The 19,364-nt window shown below is 45.4% G+C and overlaps 1 protein-coding gene across 4 annotated transcripts in view; it reads right to left on the bottom strand.

Annotated features, from left to right (window-relative positions):
* LOC137004418 (NLR family CARD domain-containing protein 3-like) overlaps positions 1-19,364 on the bottom strand; it is a 41,564-nt gene that overhangs the window by 12,370 nt on the left and 9,830 nt on the right. For all 4 annotated transcript variants that reach the window (XM_067364713.1, XM_067364709.1, XM_067364712.1 and 1 more), the window contains 2 exons: positions 9,598-11,385; positions 6,317-6,487 (listed from right to left, as the gene is read on the bottom strand). In XM_067364713.1, the coding sequence (XP_067220814.1) occupies positions 6,317-6,487; positions 9,598-11,385 (1,959 nt within the window). The remainder of the gene's footprint in view (positions 1-6,316; positions 6,488-9,597; positions 11,386-19,364) is intronic.

Genomic DNA, 19,364 nt, shown 5'->3' with positions numbered 1-19,364 from the left:
AAGAATCTGTAACTATGTTTGTAGCTGCACTGAAGAAACTTTCCGAACACTGTGAATTCAGTGGTTTTGAATGATACAATCAGGCACAGGGTTGTATGTGGATTAAGAAGCAAAGCCATTCAAAAAAGACTGTTAAGTGAAAGTAATCTCACATTGCAGAAAGTCACTTAAAATTAGTGTAAGCATGGAACTTGTGGCTAAAGAAGCCCAGCAATTCAGTAACTCAGATAAAGTTCATAAGTTGTCTGCTCACATGAACACATTCCAGAATTCCCCTGGTAAAGCACCTAAAAATGCTACATGTTATAGATGTGGCAAAGTCGGACATCTTGCATCTGAGTGTTGGTGTAAAGAATTGGTGTGCCGTAGTTGTGGGAAAAAAGGCCACATAGAATGTGCCTGCAGAAAAAAACAAAAGACTGCAAAACAAAATTCAGTAAAATGTCTGGCATATCAAAGAAAAATAAGAATGTGTATACAGTGCAATCAAGTTGCAAGGAGTACACAGACAACACTGACTTCTCTTTGGAGGATGTTCCTCTAAAAATTCTAGCCATGGAAGGAGACTCCAAAGGCTATTGGGTGACACCTGTCATTGAGGGAGAGCCAGTGCGTATGGAGATAGACACTGGCGCTGCTGTGTCTATAGTGTCAGATGCTGTGTACCACAAAACACTCAAACATGTCTGCCTAAAGCCCACCAATATAGTGTTGAAAACATATATGGGGGATCCTGTGGCCATAAGAGGTGTAATAGATGTGGAAGTGGAATTAAATGGTCAGTCAGCAACACTGCCACTGTATGTGGTTAAAGGGGACTACCCAGCTTTACTTGGACGAGAATGGCTGGAAACAATTAAACTGGACTGGCCAATGAAAACATGCTGATGTGTTTAAGGATGAACTCGGTACGATGAAAGATATTACGACTAAACTCGACAACAAGCCTGATAGTAAGCCCAAATGTTGCAAAGCCTGTTCTGTGCCATATGCTATCCGATCAAAAGTTGAGAGAGCTCTGGAAGAGCTGGTAACCAGTGGAGTCATTGTACCAGTGAATAACAGTGAATGGGCTACACCTATAGTACCCGTGCTTAAACAGGATGGGTCTATTCGAATTTGCAGTGACTTTAAAGTGACAGTGAACCCTGTTCTGTCTCCTGACCCGTATTCACTTCCCCTCATTGATGATCTGTTTGCTGGCTTGACAGGGGGGGAAGCACTTCAGCAAACTTGATTTAACTCAAGCCTACCTACAAATGAAAGTCGATGAGAGCTCTTAAGAGTTACTGACAATTGTCACAAACAAGGGCCTTTTCAGATACCAATGTCTTCCTTTTGGTATCACCTCTGCCCCTTCGCTTTTTTAGAGGGCCATGGATCAGGTGTTAAGTGGCCTGTTGGGCGTGCAGTGCTACTTATATGACATATTAGTGACAGGAAAAACGGAAGCGGAGCATAATCTGAGTAATCTGGGTAGTACACTCCAGCGACTAAAGGAATATGGCTTAAGAGTGAGAAAAGACAATTGTGAGTTTTTCAAGCAGTCTGTTGAATATCTTGGACATGTGATCGATGCTGATGGACTGCACAAGGCACCTTCAAAAGTAAGAGCTGTTCTAGAGGCTCCAGCACCACAGAATGTCAGCCAGCTCCGCTCTGCTCATTCATAGGTCTTCTGAATTACTATGGTCGATTCATTAATGGCTTAGCCAGGGCCGCGTTATCCTAATGGGCAACATGGGCTGCAGCCCTGGGCCCAGAACACTTAGGGGCCCGCAAGACAATCCTCTTTTGCGTTTTAAAACGCATCGTCGTCACACACCCGAATCAAGCAGTCACAGGCGCAGCGGACATGCACGCAGGAATACAACCAGGACAGTGGCGTAGCGTCTGGTTATGCACGTGCATATGGGTCTGGGTGGATTGGTGGCCCTGGCCCGCTATTACAGGCTTAACACCAAGGTAAACATCGGGCGTTCACATCGCGTAATTTTCGTCATCAGGAGGGTTCGCAGATGTCCGCGCTCCCCGTCTGAATGCAGCCCAATTTTTGTGATGGCACGGACCATGTGTGTACTGTACAACAGCCCATGCGAAAGTGAATTGAGTGCTTGAAAACAAAAGTCCACTAGATAGTGCGCAGTGCACATGCCAAATGCATCTTTCCACAGCCAAATACTTTTAAAGGCTCGCACGTGCGTCTGTGCGCGAGACAGAAGCCGTGTGCATGTTCATAAAAATGAAGCATAATAGAACTTAATAGCATAATAGAACTTGCTAAAGTCTATGTTAAATGTTACTACTAAAATCATTAAGAAGCTGAATAAATGGACAAAGAAAGGGTCCATACAATGTCTTAACAATGATTTATTGTATTTGACCATCATTTTTATAAATGATAAATAAGTAGTACAGAATTTTAAACGAGTCATATTGGTTTTCTGAAAAAAACAAAACTGTGCGTTCGTTAGCCCAGGGCCCCGCGAAGGCTTAACGTGGCACTGGGCTTAGCCACAACGCTGAAACCTCTACACCAACTTCTGTGTAGTAACCAGTCATGGGAATGGACACAGCAATGTGAGACCACTTTTCAAGAAGCCAAGAAAGCTCTGGTAAAGTCTGGTGTGCTGACCATTTCTAATCCAAAACTCCCCCTGCAGTTAGCTTGTGATGCATCACCCTATGATATGGGAGTCGTGATTTCCCACATCATTCCTTCAGGAGAAGAGAGGCAAATTGCATTTGCCTTGCGCACCTTGAACAAAGCGGAGAGCAAGTATGCGCAAATTGAGCGAGAAGCTTTGGGGATCATTTTTGGTATTCAGAAATTTCACCAATACCTGTATGTCATGCAGTTTATACAGCTGACTGATCACCGGCCATTCTTGGGCCGCATACAGGTATCCCCTCTCTGGCAGTGAGCCAAATGCAGAGGTGGGCTCTGCTGTTATCAGCACACACATATGAAATTAGATATTAGAAGGCAGAGCTGCATGGAAATGCAGATGGTCTATCAAGAATACCATTACCCTTGACATGTCCTGAGAGCAAGCAGAAAGACATTTTCTACTTTGAGTAAATCACAATGGCTCCAGTGACATCAACACAGGTGAGAAGATGCACACGGAATGATCCGATTCTGTCTGCAATCATGGAAATGGTAAAAGATGGACATGTCCCTAAGGACATCACCAACATGAAGCCATACCTGTTTAGGAAGAATGAACTGTCGGTTCATTCAGGATATCTTCTCTGGGGACAAAGAGTCATCTTTCCCACATTGATGATGAAAACAGTCCTCCACCAGCTCCATGTGGGCCATTGTGGTATTGTGCGAATGAAGGAAATGGCACGAAGTTATTTTTGGTGGCCGGGTCTTGAGGTGGACATTGAAGGTAAAGCAAAGTCGTGTCCACCCTGCCAGCAAGTGAGAAACGAACCTCAATTGGCCCCATTACACCCATGGGACTAGCCAGAAACCCCTTGGCAGCGTGTACATGTGGATTTTGCTGGTCTGGTTGAAGGAAATATGTTGTTAATAGCACTGGATGTCCACAGCAAGTGGCTAAATCAGTTGCTGTTATGCACTCTACAACTGCTGAGAAAATAGAAGTAAAACTGGGAGAAATGTTTAGCCATTTTGGCTACCCTGAACAGCTCATCAGTGACAATGGGCCACAGTTTACATCACAAGAATTTGGTGTGTTCTTACAATGTTGTGGTATACAACATCTCACAAGGAAAAGGAAGCCTTCAGCAGCACCTGAACGATTTCCTGTTGTCATACCAAAACACCACCCATGGGACAAAGGTTTCTCCAGCTTCTCTGATGTTGAAGCGTTTGTTGTGCACTGGATTTGATTTACTAAGACCTGCCACTGTCAAAGAGGTGGTAACTCGTCAGCAACAAAAGCAAGTTCACAGGAGAAACATGAAGGCTAATAGCAGACTGTTTCATCCAGGATAAAATGTTCTGGCATGGAACTATACTTCAGGATCAGCTTTTGCTGGGATCTGCCACTGAGGCTGAGTCTGCTGTTGCCACTCCCATTGTTTGTTCAGACTATCCAGTGTTTCCAGAAGTGACTAAAAGCATTCCGCAGATGCAAAACTCTGAAAAACCAACCTACACCAAGCTCAAACATTTCTGTTTCAGAGCCCATGTCAATCACAGAACTTCACTATCCCACTAGGGAAAAGGGGAAAAAAAAGAAGAAGAATAAAATGTGCAACTACGATATCTGACAGTTTAAGTTCTTTATTTCAATTTAATTAAATAATTAACTGCAGATGTAAGGATGTTTTTGATCTTTTTCGTGTTGACAAAAAAAACAGTGTGGGGGAGGTTCAAACCACTACCCCACTGAGTGCTAGCATTTTTCTATTTAAATGCCCAGGTTTTGTTATTTAACTTATGGGTTTTAGCCTCCATTAAGCCTCAGTGAGGTCATGTTCAGAGGTCGGCCCTCCTCTTGGGCTGCCCCCTCCCGACTCAGGCAGACGTTGTCAACCTGTTCTGACTATTTCAGCAGTAGGTTTTGGCTGCTTTATTCTGTTTGCTTCCCCTCTCGTCAGGTTTGCTTCTGTTAGGGGGCCTACCTCCTGCATTAGGCTAAGAATGCGAGTAGCAGGCCTCCTCTACTTTATTCCTTTACTCCATTGCTACTGAGTTTTTAGCAATGTCTGAGTATGTGGATAATCCAGCTGGTGTTTAGCATGTAGCTCGGTGACAAGCAGGGAGCTTTTTATTATTAGCCTCCCTGTGGCCTCCCTTGGTTCCTCCCTGTCAAGGCTGCATTTTATTGGAGCTAGCTCCTTTGAGTCACTGTGGTATCCCCTGGATCCTTCTTTCTCTATTTTCAAGCTTTATGTTCATACATGCTTGAAGGGTCGAAAGGCAACATGCTGAGCACACGGCTCGTGTCTGCTGTGCAAATGAGTATTCCAAGCCTATAACACTTATTCTCACGTCTAAGTAGTTGGCTCCTCGGAGCCTCCTTGGGTACGTTATCTAGATGTTGTAGGTTCTCTTCCTGTTTACCTCCATTTCTGAGCTGTTCAGATTCCCCAGGTTGTTCTGGAAATCTTCACCAATTTGGTGTTGTTTCACAGCTCTTTATTGTTTAGGCCTGGTTTTGCTCATTCCGGTTGAGCTTGAGTTCTCCCCTTATTTTTTGGGTCATTAGAATTTGCTCTTGAAGACTGGTCAGAAGGTAGAAGGACTCATTAGACTGCCCTGAAGGACCAGTTTTAGGCTGTTGATACTCCCTTACTTTCTGAGTTCAGTCTATAAGCTAGGAGTATTTTTGTCTCCGACTTTACCCCAGTCTCTGTTCCCTCCCCTGGCTTAGCTGGAGTTTCCGGCCTCCAGAGTGCTTCTGTTTCACTCTGTAGTCCCTAGGTTGAGTAGACTGCTCCCCTCTTTCAGGGTTTTGGGTGATTTGCTGAGCTCTACTCCCAGGGATGCCCATCTCTGTTCCGGTGAGTTAGTACTGCCTTTTTTGCAGTCCTTCTTACAGGTTTCTTCCTCTTTTAGGAAGTTGGTAGAGATTCTGTTCTTTCAGACAGGTTGTTGGCCTCTGTGAGGCTTTTTAGCTTGGGCAGTGGCCGTAGGGATTTATGTCACTGACAGCCTGTGACCAGGGGTTGAGTGTTTTTCTCTTCTCAGACATTTTGGCATGCACTCCTCTCAGCATGGTGGCGTAGGTATTCTGTTCCCCATATGCGTTCTAGGACACAGTGCGAGTTCCCTTTCCTTTCAAAAGGGAATGTCTCAGGTTACGCATGTAACCATGGTTCCCTGAGAACAGGGAATGAGACACTGCGTCTCCCTGCCATGCCTCCGGGCTGCTTGCTACAGTCACTTCAGATGAATAGCGGATGCCGTTCTACCAGAAAGACTCAGAAAGCAAAGAAACATTTGAATATGATTTATTAAACAGTTTGTATGTAAATATCAAAGATAAATTATTAAGTTCTTTGGCGTAGCCCCCATCCATAGTACAATCCGGAGGATAGCAGACGTTTGCAGACGTTTGTCGTTGGCCAACAGGATTGGCATGATTCCACTTTCACTTCAGACACCTGTCATGCGAGGGCATTTCCCAATATGCATTCTAGGATGCAGTGTCTCGTTCCCTGTTCTCAGTGTAACCTGAGACGTTTTACTTTGTTACTTAGATATGTACTATGTTCAGCTCATGTGTTCAATCATTTACAGCTCAATCAGCTGAACTCACAACAGCAGAAAGAGGCTGAACACTTCAAATATACTTTACATTTTGATTCGAGTGTGAGTCAAATATGATCTTACCACAGTTTCTCCAGTTTACAGCGAGGATCCTGTAGTACATCAGACAGCAGATTCACTGAATTTCCTATTTTATTCCCAGACAGATTCAGTTCTCTCAGGTGTGAGGGGTTTGGTCTCAGAACTGAAGCCAGAGCAGCACAACCTTCATCTGTGATATCACAGTTACTCAACCTGTATAGAGATAAAAATCAAATAGCATAATAAATAGTTAAACACTATCAAATAGCTACAAAAAAGCATCAAACAACTTTCAATTCCAGTAAAATTTACCAGTGTCCAGTTCTTATCCATGTTTCATGGTCAAATTCACACTAATAAAAAAGGTAAAGATGGATGAAAATGAATGTTTAAATGAATATTTATGTATGTATTAGCTTTAAACCAAGGGTCTTCAACCGGAGGACCTCAGCAGTATTGCAGGGGGTTGTGGTTTATGGGTTAATGTTTGATCACAGATATGTTTTTGATCTCTTGAACACAATGGCCAATCAGAGGTGTTTCATTTAGTCAGAATCCACTCACTGGAGTTTTTGTTCAGAGCTGAGTTCTGCACGCTCACGAATCCTCTCATTAACAAAGACACGATGCAAGAAAGAGATTCATTATGAAGTGTAGGCAACTTCATTGATTATAATGGAACTTAATGAGATTGTGAACTAGATGAGTGACAGCTTTTTAGTGATTGTAAAGGAAGCACACTTTCGAGGTTATACACAATTCACTGAATAAAATTTTAGTTTTTCTTGCTGCTGAGAGGAGCGATGGCCAAGCAACAATTTGTTCAAAATGCAGCTGCTAGAGTTCTTACCAGGTCAAGAAAATATGTTAATATGAATATATGTTAATTATTTTCTGAAAATATGTTAATTATATTCTGTACCAATTATAAAGAATTGCTACTGACCCCCCCCCCCCCGATCAGTCATAAGCATCAATTTACATTCATAATCAGCCTTACAATCGTTAAGTGTGTGCATGGCTTAAGTATTTAAATCTGCTTCAGTCACAGGAAACCATCGCCGTATGTTGAGCTTAGTCTTAGAATGTTTTAACTATTTGTTAAATGTGTGCCCGGCTTAAGCGTTCAATGTGATGTTCATGTGCATAACGTGTGAGAATGATGTGCATAAAATCATGAGCATGTTACATTTGATTTTCATATATTGGTATTTCAATTAACGTGATGAAAATGCTGACGGTGGGTTTTGTGTTTGTGTAGGGTGCCACTACTGTGTTTGTATAGCTCGAAAGTGTATTGTTTCACCCTAGATGTGTGCCCTAACATTTGTAATTTAAAAAATTTGTAAAAACTGACACTTTATTTTAGTTTGTTAAAGTTTTTGTTTTAAAGGTGCCATCGAACATTTTTTTACAAGATGTAATATAAGTCTAAGGTGTCCCCTGAATGTGTCTGTGAAGTTTCAGCTCAAAATACCCCATAGATTGGTTTTATTAATTTTTTTAACTACCTATTTTGTGGCATCATTATAAATGCGCCGATTCAGGCTGTGCGGCCCCTTTAAATGCTCCCCAGCCACGGAGCTCGCGCTTGCCTTGAACAGCATAAACAAAGTTCACACAGCTAATATCTTTACAAAGTGTTCGTCATGCTGCATGTCTAATTGCGTAAGTATGGTATTTATTTGAATGTTTACATTTGTTTCTTTATGAGTTTCAGGCTGTGCTCCGTGGCTAATGCTACACTGTTGTAGAAAGATTTATAAAGAATGAAGTTGTGTTTATGCATTATACAGACTGCAAGTGTTTAAAAATGAAAATAGCGACGGCTCTTGTCACCGTGAATAAAGTAAGCAACAATGGTAACTTTAACCACATTTAACAGTACATTAGCAACATGCTAACAAAACAGGAGGTCTTTTAAACAAATGAGATTTACATAAGGAGGAAACAATGGTTTTTGAGACTCACTGTATGTCATTTCCATGTACTGAACTCTTGTTATTCAACTATGCCAAGGTAAATTCAATTTTCCATTCAATGGCACCTTTAAGTGATACTGAATGATCACCTGTTATTTGTGAAACTTGTGAGTTGAACAAAATAAGTTAACAAAATATAAAACATGATTCAGTGTCAATTGATTTTTTTTTTTTTTTTTTTTGTTAACTGGCAACACTAGGATACCCAAGTCCACTAAAGGAGGGAGAGCGTTTTGTTATTTGGCTCCTAAACTCTGGAATAGCATTCCTGATAATGTTCGGGGCTCAGAGTTACTCATCCTGTTTAAATCAAGATTAAAGATTAATCTCTTTAGCCAAGCATTCACATAATGCATCTCATATCCTTGTACTCCAGTTATATCAGATCAAATGCACATGACCATCTTTGCTTAATGTTAACAGCTACACTAATTATTCTCCATTTGCTTTTCTGTTTTATTTTGGGATGCCAGTACTGAGGTGACAAGTGAGTAGTGACATTTTGGTTCCAGCCTCTTATGAAGACTTCAGATGCCCCAACACTTGTGACGAAATGGAACCAACTACTCTGAGAACCTCAGATGACGCAAACCCTAGATCAACATGAACCATTCCAAATTTTTGCTATATATCCTAATTATTGTTAACGTATTTATTACTTCCATTAGCTCATTGTTTCTTATATTAATACATTGCTTAAATTATTACATTGTTAGCTAACTGCGTGATTTGTATATGTACATTTATGAAATTATATAATTTGGACACAGTCATCTCTGATAACAGATCACTCTAAATTGTATTGTTGACATGCATTTTCTGTAAAGCTGCTTTGAAGCCATATGTATTGTGAAAAGTGCTATACAAATAAATGACATTTCTCACCAGCAAGGTAATTATTGTGCAATTCTTGAGGTAGATAAACAGTTTCGCTATTAGTAGAGACAATGCTGCAAAGAGTTATGCACAGACTCGAGTAGACTAATTCACATGTGCTTATTCTCTCTCTCTCTCTCTCTCTCTCTCTCTCTCTCTCTCTCTCTCTCAACTGCATTATAACTGTATTAGCCTGCTATCAATGGCTCAAGCCACCGTTACTATTTCTGACATGACACTTTGGAATTGGCAATGGAGGCTTGGGATGAGATGTGTAAGAAATAAGAGTGAAATAAGAAGTAAGAGTGTTTTAAGGACAAAAACCTGACAAATATCTTGAAATGCAACATCTGACAATGTTTTGAGGTGTGTTATTGTCTAATATATCATGGCCCATCGTCAATAATTCCTTACTTTTTCTTGTAATGTTTTAAAAGTGAAGTGGTTGTTCTCAGTGATACTTACTGAACTGATCTGGATTCTTTAATCACAGGCAGCAGCTTCAGATAAACTTTCATATCTTCAGCTTTATTGTTTCTTAGAATAAACTTTGTGAGATCAAACTCGTTCATCTTTTTCTCTGATGTCAGCAACACAAAGACTACAGCTGACCACTGAGATGAAGAGAGTTCGGCTTCACTTATTCTTTCAGATGTCAGATACTGTTGTATTTCCTCCACTAGTGAATGATCACCCAGTTCATTCAGACAGTGGAACAGATTGATGGATTTCTCTGGAGAGTCAATGGACCTGATCTTCTTCTTGATGTACTCAACTGTTTTCTTATTGCTGTCAGATCTGCTTCTTCTCTGTTTCATTAGTCCTTGAAGGAGAATCTGATGAGACTTCACTGACAGACCCAGAAGAAACCGCAGGAAAAGGTCCAGGTGTCCATTTTTACTCTGTAGAGCCTCATCCACAGCTCTCTGATGCAGCTCAGATAATGAAACATGTATAAACCTCTCCTTAATTTTAGACCAAAAACTCTGTTTGGTGATGGGCTCAAACACATTTCTGTTGTAGTTTTTACAGGAGAGGTGCACATATAGAGCTGCTAGATGATCCTGAACGCTCAGATGAACAAAGCAGAAGACTTTCCCCTGATACCAGCCAAACTCCTCTCTGAAGATCTGAGTGCACAATCCTGAGTACACTGATGCTTCTGTCACATCAATGCCACACTCTCTCAGGTCTTCCTCATAGAAGATCACATTGCCTTTCACAAGCTGCTGAAAAGCCACTTTCCCCAGTTTGAGGATCATGTCTTCATCTGTTATGTTCTTCTCATAGTCCTTCTCATGTTTGATGTTGGTCTGAAGGATCAGGAAGTGTGTGTACATTTGAGTGAGAGTCTTGGGAATATCTCCACTCTCTGCTTCACTCAACATCTTCTCTAGAACAGTGGCTGAGATCCAGCAGAACACTGGGATGTGGCACATGATGTAGAGGCTCCTTGATGACTTCAGATGTGAGATGATTGTATAGGCCAGACTCTGATCACTGATTCTCTTCCTGAAGTATTCCTCCTTCTGTGGCTCATTGAAGCCTCGTACCTCTGTCACTCGATGGACACACTCAGAGGGGACGAGATCAGCTGCTGCTGGTCTGGAGGTGATCCAGATGAGAGCAGAGGGAAGCAGATTCCCCACAATGAGGTTCATCAGCAGCACATCCACTGAGGCTGATTCACTTACATCACACAACCTCACATCGCTCTGAAAATCCAGAGACAGACGACACTCGTCTAGACCATCAAAGATGAACAACACTTTATATTTGTCACTGGATATTTCCATGTCTTTTGTTTCAGGGAAAAAGACATGAAGAAGATCTGAAAGACTGAGTGTTTTGTCCTTCATCAAATTGATCTCTCTGAAAGGAAGTGGAAATATGAGCTGGATGTCCTGATTCTCTTTCCCTTCAGCCCAGTCCAGGATGAACTTCTGCACAGAGACTGTTTTTCCAATGCCAGCGACTCCCTTTGTCAGCACAGTTCTGATGGGTTTGTCTTGTCCAGGTAAAGGTCTAAAGATGTCATTGCATTGGATCGGTGTGTCCTCTGTTGCTGCTCTCCTGGATTGTGTCTCAATCTGTCTCACCTCATGCTCATTACTGATCTCTCCACTCTCGCTCTCTGTGATGTAGAGCTCTGTGTAGATCTCATTCAGGAGTGTTGGGTTTTCCTGCTGTGCTGTTCCGTCATACAAACACTCAAACTTCCTCCTCAGACTTGATTTTAGTTGAAATATACAACTGTAGAATTAAAATGACACATTATTACATTTCAGTCTAAAAAATGGGTTGTACAACATTCATACTGTAGAGCCTAATTGGCTCCAGAAATTGTAAATCAAATAAACATCTGAATCAACAGGCATCACATTTAAACAAGAAAAACACACTATAGTGTGACATTTCTGCTAGCAACAGGACATGGCATGCTATACACTATAATTCACTCCAAGAAACACATTTCATTATGCCATGAAGTACCAAACATAGTGTACAAGAAACATGTTAAATCATGCAAAACTTGGCTAAGTGCTAATGTTTGTGATTAACGCCTCGAAAGAGGAAGTTGTTGTAACTCAGGCATACAATGTCCAATCTGCTCCAAACTGTTACAGTTGCTGGTGTAGAGATGAGGCAGATACGGATTTCCACAATAATATTAGATACTTTAATCAATCAAAGGCAGGGAACAACAAACGCAAACATAACACAACAGAGAACGGACCGGGAGTGAAGGGAGTGAGTCCATTATATGGGGAGTGCTGACGAGGAGGTCCAGGTGAAGATGATATGTGATGATGGGGAGATGACGATGGAAGTGAGTGCAGGTATGGAGAACAGGAGGACTATGGGAAATGGAGTTCAGGAGACGAGGGAACTGTGACAGTACCTCCCCCTCCCGGTAGGCGCGTCCTCGCGCCGTGGATGGAACAACCGGGAGGGGGGGTGGGCGCCCTGGAGACCTCACGCAGGTGCAGAGAGAGGAGCGGACGGACACTGAGGTCTCCAGGGCGGATCCGAGGTCGTGGACGACCATGGCGGGTCAGGTGCCGTGGACGGCCATGGAGGGTCAGGTGCCGCGGACGGCCATGGAGGGTCTGAGAGCCCGCCCCGGAGTCCCTCATCCCCGGGTATTAGCCCCCCCCCCAAAAAATACTTTGGGAGGTTCAGGAGTGGTTTGAATAGTCTATGGCATGGAGTAGATACGTGGGCTGAAGCGGGCTCGTGGCAGGCTGGAGCGGTTGGCTCGGCGGCGGCTGGAGCTGAGGGCTCGTCGGCGGAGACTGAAGATACTGGCTCAGTGGCGGAGACTGAAGATACTGGCTTGGCGGCTGAGTCTGAGATACTGGCTCGGCGGCTGAGACTGGAGATGCTTGCTCGGCGGCTGAGACTGGAGATAATGGCTCGGCGGCTGAGACTGGAGATGCTTGCTCGGCGGCTGAGACTGGAGATGCTTGCTCGGCGGAGACTGGCGCTGCTTGCTCGGTGGAGACTGGAGAAACTCGCTCGGCGGAGACTGGAGAAACTCGCTCGTCGGAGACTGGAGAAACTTGCTCGGCGAAGACTGGAGATAATAGCTCGGCGGCTGGAGCAGAGGGCCAGTCCATCCCCTCATATACAATTAACATTCCCGTAGGGACGGGAGCGGGCTCGGCAGAGACTGGAGAGGGCTCAGCGGAGACTGGAGCTTTTTGCTCGGCGGCGGAGACTGGAGTGGACTTGGGCTTTCTCTTCTTCCTCTGCCTTCTGGACCCAGCAGTGGAGTGTGGGTCCAGCATGGAACAAGCAGGGCGTTTGCTGGAGGGATATGCGGAGGAAGACGGAGGCTGACTGACTGGTCCAGCCAACCGTGTTTCTGGATGGACTATAGACAAACATTCATCCTGAACCTTATCAATGAGGAATTTGGAGCCATTTAACCACAAAATTGAATTGATAGTTTCGCTTAAGGAGAAACGATAATCAGGTTCCCCAAAACGGATAGTGTCATCATCTAGTCCATCCAGAAACAGGGAGATTAAATAAGCCTCAGGCCAGTCAGACAGTAAAGCGAGCTCAACGAACTCCTCCACATACCTCTCCAGCGAACGACCAACCTGCAGGAGCCCGATGAGGCGATCGCCGGTTGACAGATGAGTGGGAGGCGTTGGAGGAGCAGGAGCCAGTGATCAGAGGTAAGTCTCCATTGTTTAGTGGAAATCCAACGTTTTTGGTCCGTACTTCTGTTACAGTGGTGGTGTAGAGATGAGGCAGATATGGATTTCCACAATAATATTAGATACTTTAATCAATCAAAGGCAGGGAACACCAAACGCAAACATAACACAACAGAGAATGGACCGGAAGTGAAGGGAGTGAGTCCATTATATGGGGAGTGCTGACGAGGAGGTCCAGGTGAAGATGATATGTGATGATGGGGAGATGACGAGGGAAGTGAGTGCAGGTGTGGAGAACAGGAGGACTATGGGAAATGGAGTTCAGGAGACGAGGGAACTGTGACACAAACTTCACGTTTGATAATAGTAATGGCCTGAAGATATCAACATGTCAATATTCAGTTACAGTCAAAGCATCACCTGTTGGCAGCAGGAAGTGTGGCACTTTGAATGATAATTTTCCTGTGTTTACTCGCTTACATGCATGTTGCCCATGGTTAACTGTTTTCTTATGGCTTATGGGTGGTGGTGAGCCCGGGTGCGAGGACCCTTTCATCGCTGCTTGGAGCTTTTTCTTTTTTTTTGTATACTTCCATGTGTCGCGGGAGAACCTTGCATTCGAGGGTCAGGCATACCAGTACAAAGTCCTACCCTTCGGGCTGTCCCTTTCTCCCCACATCTTTGCCAAAGTCGTAGAAGGTGCCCTTACCCCGCTCAGAGAAATGGGCATTCGCATCCTCAACTATCTTGACGACAGGCTCATCTTGGCCCAGTCTCAAGGTCAGTTGTGCGAACACAGGGACCTGTGGGTGACATCTCGTCAGTTGAACCAACTCTGAACTAGCACCCAGTTCGTGCTGGTGGAAAAGGGTGTATGTGGACCGTATGCAGAGCTTCTGAAGCTCTGAGCAGCTCTTTGTTTGCTTTGGAGGTCAGCAGAAGAACAAGGTTGTCTCCAAACAGACGTAGTCCCACTAGATAGTGGATGCTATCGTCTTGGCATACCGAGCCATGCTGCTTCCACCTGGGCGTTGGTGCACGGCACCTCTATGGCAGACATTTGCAGAGTTGCAGGCTGGGTGACACTGAACACAATCACAGGGTTTATAATCTCTGAGTGGACCCGGTGTTCTCCCTAAACCAGTGTATTTCCCTGGGCCACTCTGCTCTGCCCTGTCTCTGTGCTGTAGTGTTCCTTCCTGGTTAGGTAGGTCCTACCTCTGAGATTTCTATTTGTGTAGCTTCCCCATGGGTCAGTCAATATGTGTGTTCCAAACAACACCTCCCTTCCCTTCACCTCCCTTGTCATCTCTGTAGCATTCCCCTCCACTTAGACTGGGAACGCTTTCCTGCCGTTTTGGTCATGGCTGAAAAAACGTGGGAATTGAGTCCCGAAGCACTCTTCCCCTGGGGTAAGGAACAGTAGCTTCATTCCCTGAGTAATGCCCTGTCCACTCCATCCCACTGGTATGGAGGACTCCCTCTGGCTTACTCCAGACGCTGGAAGGTTACGACATCTGTGGTAGCACTTGCATTTGAGCATGCCACGGCTTGCCAGCATCAGCTTCCCCAACACTGTTAACGTGGTTCAGTTGCTATGACGTTTTCCATTGGGACCCTGTAACATTGAACGTGACTGACTGAATGGGAACATCTAGGTTACTACTGTAACCCCTGTTCCCTGAAGGAGGAAACGGACATATTACGTCCCCTTGCCATAGCCCTGAATCACCGCTGAATGGCCAGGGTACCTATCTCAGCTCCTCAGCAAAATATGAATAGAAGTGAGTATGCCGGTCCTATTTATACCCAGTTGTGGGTGTGCACCAGAAGTCACGTTAGACTTTCGCAAGGATAGTAAAAATTCCATCATAATCAATTAAAAGAAAGTTGTACAAAGACTGCATCACTTCTCTGTTTTCATCTTGAACAGTTGTCGCGGATCGTGACTGAACGTGATAATCCCTTCCTCTTTACTGCTTTACAGAACGAAATAAACATGAATGAACATCAGAAAATGTTGCAAGATACAGTAGCTTACCAAAATCTGTATCACGTCCTAATCAGTTCAGTCAGTGTTGAAAACACTGTCACATAACATTATACCTCAGAAAAGCCATTCGATGACCATAAACTTGATAGTCAGCAACAAAACAAACCATTTAAAACAAAACAAACTGGATAAGGAACTTAATTATGTAAGTATAAGTATTATAACTTTATTATTATAAAATGGACTCAAATTGGGTGTAATCAAACACATTATTTTAATTTTATTCTGGAGACTGAACTCGCGCTCTGCTGCCACACTGGAGCGTGTTCACCACTAACTGGACAGGAGTGGAATTACAGTTACAAATTACATCAGCCTCAGTGTAATCTGTCAAAATGACGGACAGCCTTCAGATTTTTCCGTCACTGCAAAAGAAAATTCCGTCAATGATGGAATATTTTCAGTTAAAGCAACCTCTGGTGTGGACCATGTTGGTTTTTTAGCCAGTCTAACGAGACAATCACAGTAAACATTTTAATGTGACCCACATACTCAAAACAGATCCAACTATGATAAATAATACAATGGGTGAGAAACGTCTAGGTTACTATTGTAACCCCCGTTCCCAGAAGGAGGGAACGGAGACGTTACATCGATACTGATGTAATGGGGTCTCGCCTGGGAGCCCAATCACCTCCAAGGGTACAAAACAGGCCAATGGGAATTGGCCTGTGAGATTTACATGCCGGGCCCCTCCCCCGGCATCTGAGTATAAATAGGGCCGGCATACTCACCTTCATTTATATTTTTGCTGAGGAGCCGAGATAGGTATCTGCCGCTCAGCGGTGACAGGGGCAGGGGAATGGCAGGGGAACGTAACGTCTCCGTTCCCTCCTTCTGGGAACGGGGGTTACAATAGTAACCTAGATGTTCCCATTCAGTCAGTCACGTTCGACGTTACGTTGATACTGACGTAATGGGGTCCCGTGGAAAGCGCCATAGCAACTGAACCACGTTACGAGCGTTAAGGAGGCAGATGCTGGCAGGCCGTAGCGTGCCAATGCAAGTGCGGCCCAAACTCGCAACCCTCCAGCGCCCAGAGTAAGCCCAGGAATGTCTTCCATACCAGTGGGATGGAGAGGACAGGGCGTTACAATGGAGAGGTCGAAGCTGCTGTTCCTTACCCACGGGGAAGAGTGCTTCGGAACTCAAATCCCACATTTTTCAGCCATGACCAAAACGGCAGGAAAGCGTTCCCCAAGGAAGGGAAATCTACGGAGACCACACCCTGCCCGAAGGGAGGTAATGTGTGGAAGACACATATGGACTGGTCTGAGAACAGTAACGCATATGGAAGATCTCTGATGTAGGTCCTACCTTCCGGGAGGAACATACTAGCAATCAGAGATAGGGCAAAACGAAGCCGCCCAGGGAAAGACACGGGTTTACCGTTAGGGAAACCGTACCGTGGACAAACGCATATGGGATTACCTGCGGGGAATCACAGCATATGGGCATCTAGCCCAGTAAAAGGGCAGACCAATTTGGCATACACACGAGTACTGGACCTAGCGCCGGACGCCTCCGCCGCGTCCGGCTGCCACAGGATGCAGGAGGAACTCCACAGGGTTCACCGTTACGGGGAACTGAACTGAAGAGCGGGAAAAGTGCTCGCATTCCCTCTCCCGAGGGAAATGGCACAGCAAGCAAACACCCATGGCTATCTACGAGTAGACAGCATACGGGTGGACACCGGTTCCACTCGGAGATTGTAATATCTCACGAATGTATTTGGTGTCGCCCAGCCTGCAGCTCTGCAAATGTCTGCAACAGGAGGCGCCGTGCGTCAACGCCCAGGAAGAAGCAACACCCCGAGTGGAGTGAGCTCGCAACCCGAGGGGGCACGGCTCGCCTTGGGACTGGTACGCCAAGGCGATGGCATCCACTATCCAGTGGGCCAACCTCTGTTTGGAGACAGCCTTTCCCTTCTGCTGACCTCCAAAACAGACAAAGAGCTGCTCAGAGCTTCTGAAGCTCTGCGTGCGGTCCACGTAAACGCGCAAAGCACGAACGGGACACAGCAGCGCAAGGGCTGGGTCTGCTTCCTCCAGGGGCAGCGCTTGCAGGTTCACCACCTGGTCCCGGAAGGGAGTGGTGGGAACCTTGGGCACATATCCAGGCCGGGGTCTCAAGATAATGTGAGAGTAGTCCGGCCCGAATTCCAGGCACAAATCGCTGACCGAGAATGCCTGCAGGTCCCCAACCCTCTTGAAGGAGGCAAGCGCGGTCAGGAGCACTGTCTTGAGAGACAGATGTTTCAGCTCAGCTGACTCAAGGGGCTCGAAGGGAGCTCTCCGTAGGCCTGAAAGGGCAACAGAGAGGTCCCAGGAGGGAATGAGGCGAGGCCTAGGGGGATTTACCCTCCTGGCGCCTCGGAGGAACCTGATGATCAGGTCATGCTTTCCTAGTGACACAGAGCACATCGTGATGCGCTGCAATGGCGGCCACATAGACCTTCAGGGTGGAAGAGGACAGCCTCCGTTCCAAACCCTCTTGAAGGAAGGAAAGCACAACACCGACTGGGCATTTCCGGGGGTCCTCCCGGCGGGAAGAACACCACTCAACGAACAGACTCCACTTCATGGCATAGGCACGCCTCATAGAGGGGGCTCTAGCCGAAGTGATGGTGTCAACTACCGCAGGCGGTAGGCCACTTAAGTCTGCCGCGTCCCGTCCAGGAACCACACGTGGAGGTTCCACAGATCTGGACGCGGGTGCCATATGGTGCCCTGCCCCTGAGAAAGGAGGTCCTTCCTCAGGGGGATGCACCAGGGATGGGCTGTCACGAGGAGCATGAGTTCTGGGAACCAGGTCCGGTTAGGCCAGTATGGCGCAACTAACAAGACCTGCTCCTCGTCCTCCCTGACCTTGCACAGTGTCTGTGCAAGGAGGCTCACTGGGGGAAACGCATACTTGCGTAGGCCCCGGGGCCAGCTGTGTGCCAGTGCATCCGTGCCGAGGGTCCCCTCGGTCAGGGAATAAAACAACTGGCAATGGGCGGATTCCCGAGAAGCGAACAGGTCCACCTGTGCTTCCCCGAATCGGCTCCATATCAGCTGGACCGCCTGGGGGTGGAGTCTCCATTCCCCCGGGAGTGTGAGCTATCATGAGAGCGCGCCGGCCGCACGATTGAGCTCGCCTGGGATGTAGGAGGCGCGCAGCGACCTGAGTCGGCGCTGACTCCACAGGAGGAGATGGCGGGCGAGTTGCGACATGCGACGGGAGCGCAGACCACCCTGGTGGTTGATGTACGCAACAGTCGATGTGTTGTCTGTCCGGACCAGTACATGCTTGCCCTGCAGCAGCGGTCAAAACCGGCGCAGCGCAAGGAGTACTGCCAGCTACTCGAGGCAGTTATATTATATTATTATTGTTGTTTATTTCAAGCAATAGTGACATAACAAAGCAATAGAAACATTTGATTATACAAGGTAAGTTCACCTTACATAAACAACATAATTAATCAATTGCTCGAAACGGAGTGGGAAGAAGTCAAACTTATTTAAACCCACCCCAGTCTGTTACAAATTAACAAAATACAAAAACAAAAGTAGCCGCTTCCTTAATTATTAATGTTATCATATCTCTCAATTTCATATGTATTTATACACATATGGAGAAGGAAAGAAAACAAAAAACAAAACAAACATATCTCAATACACTCATATATTACCACAGGTAACAATTATAGTAATACCAACAAGGTAAGACACACAGCCAATAAATACATCAGCAGACAATTAACACTAGAAGTCCCAGAGATTTGTAACCCTCCTTTAGCCAAGTGGATGCTAACTGGCTAGTCTTTTGGCTATCATTAGCATCAATTCATGTGTAAATATGGTCATTACCTGAGCAATCTGCAGGGGGGTTGGGGGTGTGTGTGTGTGTGAATGGTTGCTGGTGGCTTGTTTGTATGTGTGGGGGAGGGAGGGCTGCTAAAAGCAGAGAACTTGATTGACCATGAGCCGGTTTCAGAAAGGAGGCACTGCAAAAAATGCTGTTCTTAC

This window comes from Chanodichthys erythropterus, chromosome 17 (genome assembly GCF_024489055.1).
Source record: "Chanodichthys erythropterus isolate Z2021 chromosome 17, ASM2448905v1, whole genome shotgun sequence".
NCBI lineage: Eukaryota > Metazoa > Chordata > Actinopteri > Cypriniformes > Xenocyprididae > Chanodichthys > Chanodichthys erythropterus.
The sequence above is the reverse complement of the archived record's forward strand: the minus strand, read 5'-3'. Positions and strand labels throughout refer to the sequence as shown.